We start from the raw sequence: 7,442 nt of genomic DNA on the forward strand, positions 1-7,442 counted from the left end.
TGTGTGTGTGTGTGTGTGTGTGTATATGTGTGTGCACAGTATGGGTATGTACCTGTTGTAGATGTTGTAGACCCAGTCCAGCAGTGAGTAGATGTCAGTGATGTGTACAGGGCCAGTAGTAATGTCTCTAAGACGTCTGGCCACAGCTGAGTGGTAACTCTGCATGTACACCTGAAACACAGCGAACTCCGTCGGGTACACCGCCGCCACATTCCTCCGGACAGCATCCATATCCTCCACAACCCGCACCCTCAACCGCTCCAAAAACACGGCCAGCTGTCCTGCAGCCACACCCCCCGGCTGTGGCAAGGACCAATCAGCAGCCTCACCCACTGCCTCTGCCCACTTTTGCCTCAGCTTCCTGGGCCGCTTGTTGGAGCGAACCCCCTCGTGCAGGTCAGGGTGGTTGCCCCTGTAGAGCTGCTGTTCCCCCTGCTGGAGGCCAGGCTGTGCCTCCTGGCGCAAGGCCCAGATGTGGTCAGCATGTTCTTCCTGCTGGATGACAAGGACTACAAGTCCGAGCTGGGGGCCGGCACAGGGTTGCCGTAGTGACTCCCGCACCACATCCCACATTTCTCTCTGCAGCGCTTCATACAACAGCTCGACATCTTTGGCCTTCCGAAGACTCGCGTCCAACGCACTCGGGGTCTCGTCATCAAACAGGCCTCCCACTAGGGGGAACCACAGCGGAGAACTGGGTGGAGGAGCTGTTATGACATTGGGTGTGGTTTCAGTGGGTGTGGTTGCAATGGGTGAGGTCTGTGCGAAGAGAACAGGGTCCAGTGCACACTCTCTCTCCAGCTCTTGGATGTGGGCATCAGCAAGGAGGAGGTCTCTCTGATTCACCAACTGTAGAATTTCAAGTACTGAAAGAAAGACCAGGTGTCAGAATTAGGTTGCAATTTTGTAGTTTTTAAATAGTCTGTGTGGGTGGAGGTCCTTTTCTCTGCATTGTGGGTGGGTGTGACTGTCATGGCTGTATTAACCTTCTCTCTCATGCCCACTCTGTTCACTCATGTCCAGCTGAAGTGTGTTTTTTTTTTATTAAGGCTTTTTTTGTGATTTATAACACAATTATAACAATACATTTATAACAACACATTTATCTCAATTGGATGTTTTTGTCCTAATTACTGAGTTCCTGGTTTGTTCTTGATTTGTTGATTTGTTGCTGATTTGTTCCTCCTCTCTCTCTCTCTCTCTCCTCTTCATCTCTCTCTCTCTCATCTCTCTCTCTCTCTCTCTCTCTCTCTCATCTTCTCCTCTCTCTCTCTCTCTCTCTCTCTCTTCTCTCTCTCTCTCTGGCTCACTGACATCTGACTCACTGATTGTCCCCACACACAACCTGAGAGCGGTTCCTCACGTTTGGCACACACCTGAGAGTGGTTCCTCGCGTTTGGCACACACACCTGAGAGTGGTTCCCTGCATTTGGCACAGACCCTGAGAATGATTCCCTGCGTTTGGCACACACACCTGAGAGCGGTTCCCTGCGTTGGCACTTGGCTCTCCTCTGGATTCTCCTTCTCAGCCTCTAGGGAGTTTGAGAGTGAGTCTCCTGTCAGCTTGCTCAGGCTCCGCAGAAACGAAGGCCGACGGTGAGCGCTGTCATCCTCATCCTCCTCACCATGCAGATCTCCCACAGGTAGACTCTCCCTACGGTCACTCTTTACTTTACGACCTGCCAGTCTGAAGAGAAATAGAGAAAGACAGAGGTGGGGGTGGGGGGGAATTACTTATGCTTGGAGAGCCTGATTAGTGTATTAGGGGTATTTCAAGGCAAGCAGAACTGCAGTGTAACTTATTTAATCAACAGTCTCTTATTTAGCATTCAGATATGTTTGTAACTCCAGAAAAATCTCACTGTTTTGTGGCTGTAAGAGCAGATAAATTTGATTGTTTGTGGCTGTAACAGCAGATAAATGTGCCTGTTTGTGGCTGTAAGAGCAGATAAATGTGCCTGTTTGTGGCTGTAACAGCAGATAAATGTGCCTGTTTGTGGCTGTAAGAGCAGATAAATGTGCCTGTTTGTGGCTGTAAGAGCAGATAAATGTGCCTGTTTGTGGCTGTAAGAGCAGATAAATGTGCCTGTTTGTGGCTGGCTTTCACTCTTTCCAGGAGTGCTTCCAGAGATGTGTCCTCTTGTGTGTCCTGAATGACTCCATAAGAATTCATTAAACACCGGCATGGGTGAGCGGACATTTCATTGTGTGGATCCTGTGAAATGATTTTCTGTGTATTATAAATAACCAGACGGATGTGTGTTTGTGTGTTTGTGATGAGCTGTGAGTCCGGTTATTCACTCTTAATACTGCCCTCTGGGATAAACTCTGGGCTGGTATTAATAGCTGCAGTCTTTCCACTGTGGGCTACTATACACAGCACACTTTTTGCTGAAAACAACACACACACACACAAACTGCTAAAAGTTCTATACATAAACAACTATATGAGGCACGTGAGTCATATGTTAGGGTCAGGGTTAGTCTGGGGTTAGGGTCAGGGTTAGTCAGGTGTTTTCTCCTGGCTTGAATTTGTGCTTTTTCTTTTTACAACATTCTCATCAGATTTTGACAAAGGAAGGAAACATCATAACAAAGGGTTTAATTTAAAGTGATGTCACTTTTAATATGATATCGTTTTTAAAAACAGCATAAGAAAAGTATTAAGATAATTAGGTGAAGCATGACATATAGAGTATACTGGACACTGGTACAAGATGCAGTCACTTCACCAGTTTTAGGGATTATATATAGAAGGAAGGTTTTTCATTTTTAATGTTTTGAAGCAGGCCGAACCATAACACAGTCCCAGTCCCAGTCCTGTATGTCCCTCTCACACAAACGCACTCTTACCTCAGCAGGGTCATGATTTCCTCAGATGTTCCTCGTTTATTTTTATTTTTCTTCTTCTTCTCCTTCGCTGAAGCGGCTGGCGAGCTGGCGCTCCACGTGGATGACATGCTTCCCCACATGTGGCGGCCAGGAAAGCGCAAGCCCTTGCTGAGCTTGCCCAGGGTCTTCACGGGAGAGGAGCTACACAGGCGCCCCAGGGTCCCTCTCAGCGGTGAGTTGCCCTTTGACCTGTGATCTATGATCTTTGACACGCCATGCAGCTCCGCATTCACCTCATTCTCCAACACTTCGTCATCTCGTGATGACCTCACTGCTGGGTACTGGCCCCGCCCCTCCTCTGTAGGGCCCAGTTCTGGTTCTGGGTCTTCGAATGGGTTAAGGCTGCATGGGGGCAGGATGAGCTCATTGTTGCTGTGGTTACCCTGTAGATTAAGATCACCGTTGTCATGGTTACTCCTGGACCTTCTGGGTAGTTTCTTAAGGATCGGCATCTTGGCTCTGAAGTGGATAGCACTGAAACAAAATGGCCAACAGGTCAGTCAGAATGCAGCAGAATAAAGTAGAATAGGCCAGTTCTGTTAACAGACAGGGATTGAGACACAGACAAGGATTCCAACTGGTTGTTATAGAGTCATAGCATCTCAGTATGATATGGAAAGCTTAACTACATAAACTGTTCCCTGTATTTATGAATAATACAAAATGTATTATAATAATCCATGAATATAATTATATTCGGTTTTTGATTTTGTCATTAAAAGATCAGCACTCCACATTGAGAATTCTTTTTACAGAAAGTGTTTGAATATATACACTGCCTGGCCAAAAAAAAAATCCACCTGGATTTAACTAAGCAAATAGGTAAGAGCTTCCCATTGGATAATTACTGCATGGGTGATTATGTTTCAGATGGCAACAAGTTATTTAACCCTAACTGATGCAGTGAGTAGCTTCTCATTTGTTAAACAACCATGTCGAAAGACACATCCTGTGGTCATGGAAAAGATGTTCATCTGTTTCAGAAAGGTCAAATTATTAGCATGCATCAAGCAGAGAAAATATCTAAGGAGATTGCTGAAACTACTCAAATCGGGTTAAGAACTGTCCAACGCATTATTAAAAAGTGGAAGGACAGTGGGGAAACATCATCTTCGAGGAAGGAATGTGGTTGGAAAAAAAATTTGGAATGATCGTGATCGACGATCACGTTAAATGTGTGGTGAAATCAAATCGTAGAAAAACAACAGTAGAACTCAGTGATATGTTTAATAGTGAATGTAAGAGCATTTCCACGCGCACAATGCGAAGGGAACGCAAGGGATTGGGACTAAACAGCTGTGTAGCCTTAAGAAAACCACTTGTCAGTGAGGCTAACTGGCATAAACATCTTCAATGTGCTAGGGAGCATAAAGAATGCACTCTGGAACAATGGAAGAAAGTCATGTGGTCTGATGAGTACAAATTTATCCTCTTCCAGAGTGATGGGTGCATCAGGGTAAGAAGAGAGGTGGCTGAAGAGATGCACCCATCATGCCTAGTGCCTACCGTACAAGCCTATGGGGGCAGTGCTATGATCTGGGGTTGCTGCAGTTGGTCAGGTCTTGGTTCAGCAACGTTATGTGCCCAAATGAGGTCAGCTGACCACCTGAATATACTGAACGACCAGGTTATTCCATCAATGGATTTTTTCTTCCCTGATGGCACGGGTATATTCCAAGATGACAGTGCCAGGATTCATTGGGCTCAAATTGTTAAAGAGTGGTTCAGGGAACATGAGGCATCATTTTCACACATGGATTGGCCACCACAGAGTCCAGACCTGAACCCCATTGAGAATCTTTGGGATGTGCTGGAGAAGACTTTGCGCAGTGGTCCAAATTTCCCATCATCAATACAAGATGTTGGGGAAAAATTAATGCAACTCTGGACAGAAATAAATGTTGTGACATTGCAGAAGCTTGTGGAAACGATGCCACAAAGAATGCGTGCCGTAATCAAACCTAAAGGCAGTCTAACGAAATATTAGAGCGTGTGACCTTTTTTTTTGGCCAGGTAGTATATATTCTGTATGTATATGTATCAAGATCAGAAGAGAAGAGTCCCACACCCAAGGTGCAACATCCAAACATTAGCTGGATGGTGGGAGATGGGGCCTATAGTGTAAGATCCAACATCTAGGTTGAGACACAAAACATCCAAGAATATGTCCAAAGGTGAGACACTAAACATCCATGAATATGTTCAACGCAGGACTGAAAGACAGCACAGAGTCACTAATCATGGCAGCACTAAGAAAGACAGCAGAGTCATTAATCACAGCAGTACTAAGCACTAAGCATGAGGTCACTGGAAATAGGAGGCTATCACAGCAGAGAAGACCATCACACCAGAGAAGACCATCAAACCAGAGAAGACCATCACACTGGTGAAGACCCAAGATGCAAACAAAGGATCCTTTGAGACAACATAGCACCTTGTAGCAGGAATCAAGATGCTGGCAGGGAAACCACATGAGAGACAATCAAGTGTCAGGGGTCATATACAGGAACATAAGCAAGACATGTGAGCTGGACACCTACAAGTCCAAATAGGAGGAAGCATGGAGGTGGTGGAGACCAACAAGGCTGCAATCCTGTGGGACCTCCAGATCCAGAAAGATAAACAAGTAAAGGCAAACTAACCAGACATTTCTATAGCAGATAAGATGCAGAAAAACGCACTCATAATAGATATTTTTCCCACGTTATGGAAAAACTTCCAAAGGAAGGAATCTGAAACGTTGAAAAAATACCAGGGACTGAAAGAGGAAATATAGGGAACTAGGGGCTGTGACCCCTGAGGTGGCAGAGTGACCCCAGCAGACCCCAGGAATGACATCATCAATCTCAGTCCAGAAGAGAAAAGATACTGCATCACACCCTCATCTCCCAGAACATACACACACAAACACACACACACACACACACACACACACACACACACACACACACACACACACACACACAAAACATAAAAACACAGACACATACACAAACACACATACAAACACAGAGACATACACACACACACCCTCAACTCCGTGGACACACACGCACACACACACCTTCAACTCCCAAGATGTGACTGCCCACTGGAAGAGTGAGACAAGAATTTTTACCCATGTTGGTATGAACACCCATTCATACACCTGTTCTTTCACAGCTGTATACCTATGCATTCACACCTGTATACCTGCTTATTCACACCTGTATACCTGTCAAAAATGATCTGAGTGACTGACCATAGCAAGGTTGTTAGTGCAAGACAAGCTGGTTTAAGTACCTCATACATCTCCTGGGATTTTCTCACCCAACACCACGCATTAAGACATTATGCAGAACTGTGAAACAACAAAACACATCCTAAGCAGCAGTTGCGAGTGGAAACACTTTGTTGATGAGACAGGTCAGAGGTCAGAGCAGAATGGCCAGACTGGTTCATGCTGACAGGAAAGCTACAATAACTCAATCTCCATCCTTTAAACTGGCGTGGGCGACAGAAGCAAGTCTGAATGTACAGCACGTCAAAACACAAAGAAAACAAAACATCTGAGGACAAATCACGAAGGAAACAACATCAGAGGACAAATCATGAAGAAACTACAATGTTAGAGGTCAAAACATGAAGAAAACACATCATCAGTCTACATTGAGCACGAAAACTGGACAGGTCGGAAAAACATTGGTCTAATGAATCTTGTCTGATGGATCTGGTCCAATGACTCTTGTCTGATGAATCTGGTCTGATGAATCTGGTCTGATCTGCTGCAATATGCATATGGAAGGGAGAGAATATGACAAACAGCATGACCCCATGGACCCAACCTGACTTGCACCAACAGTTGTGTTGTGTTGTGTTGTGTTGTGTTGTGTGCTGTGTGTTGTGATGTGCTGTGTTGTGTTGTGATGGAATGGAGAATGTTTTTGTTGCACACACTGGCCCCTAGATATGTGTGCAACATGACTGGAGCAGAGCAGGTTTAAGCTCTGCAGCCTGAGTTCTGGTACTGAACGTGTGACCATGTTTTACTGGCACTTCCTGCATGATAATGACTGGAGTGTAAGACTGCAGTACTTACATGATACAGTTATGACAACATGGACCAAAAAACTATAATGAACGTCAGCAATTTGTGGAAAAAATGCTACTACAGACTGGACAGTACTGGGCAGTACTGGGAGTGAATGGAGATCTGACCCTGTATCACAACGATGCTCCCAATGAAATGACCTGTAAGTGTGAGATTGGATGTTGTGTCTGGTAATGTGTTATATTTCACTACTAATCCATACTGTAACTGGTATGCAGCTTTTTTCTGATATCATAAAAACCTAATGACATTTGGCCTTGACGTTAAATATGTTTAACCTTGGGCTACAACAATGTGATGTCTTGTTAAAATTTCATAGAAGAGTTACCAGAGAAACACAATCTAGGAGACTGTAAGTCAGTACTAGGCACCATGCAGAAGCCTCACGTTCCAGTGAGTACACCTATTTATAGTCTACTGCCTAACTAACACTACAGAACTTATTTATAACACTGTATCT

General features: G+C 44.8%; 1 protein-coding gene across 1 annotated transcript in view; it reads right to left on the reverse strand.

Annotated features, from left to right (window-relative positions):
• exoc3l2a (exocyst complex component 3-like 2a) overlaps positions 1-3,344 on the reverse strand; it is a 13,391-nt gene extending 10,047 nt beyond the window's left edge. Inside the window, exons 1-3 of the mRNA XM_035526829.1 lie at positions 2,854-3,344; positions 1,410-1,687; positions 53-866 (exon numbers count right to left, since the gene is read on the reverse strand). Coding sequence (XP_035382722.1) covers positions 53-866; positions 1,410-1,687; positions 2,854-3,344 — 1,583 coding nt within the window. The remainder of the gene's footprint in view (positions 1-52; positions 867-1,409; positions 1,688-2,853) is intronic.
• Positions 3,345-7,442: the final 4,098 nt, after the last annotated feature.

Source organism: Electrophorus electricus, chromosome 6, assembly GCF_013358815.1.
Source record: "Electrophorus electricus isolate fEleEle1 chromosome 6, fEleEle1.pri, whole genome shotgun sequence".
NCBI classification, from domain to species: domain Eukaryota; kingdom Metazoa; phylum Chordata; class Actinopteri; order Gymnotiformes; family Gymnotidae; genus Electrophorus; species Electrophorus electricus.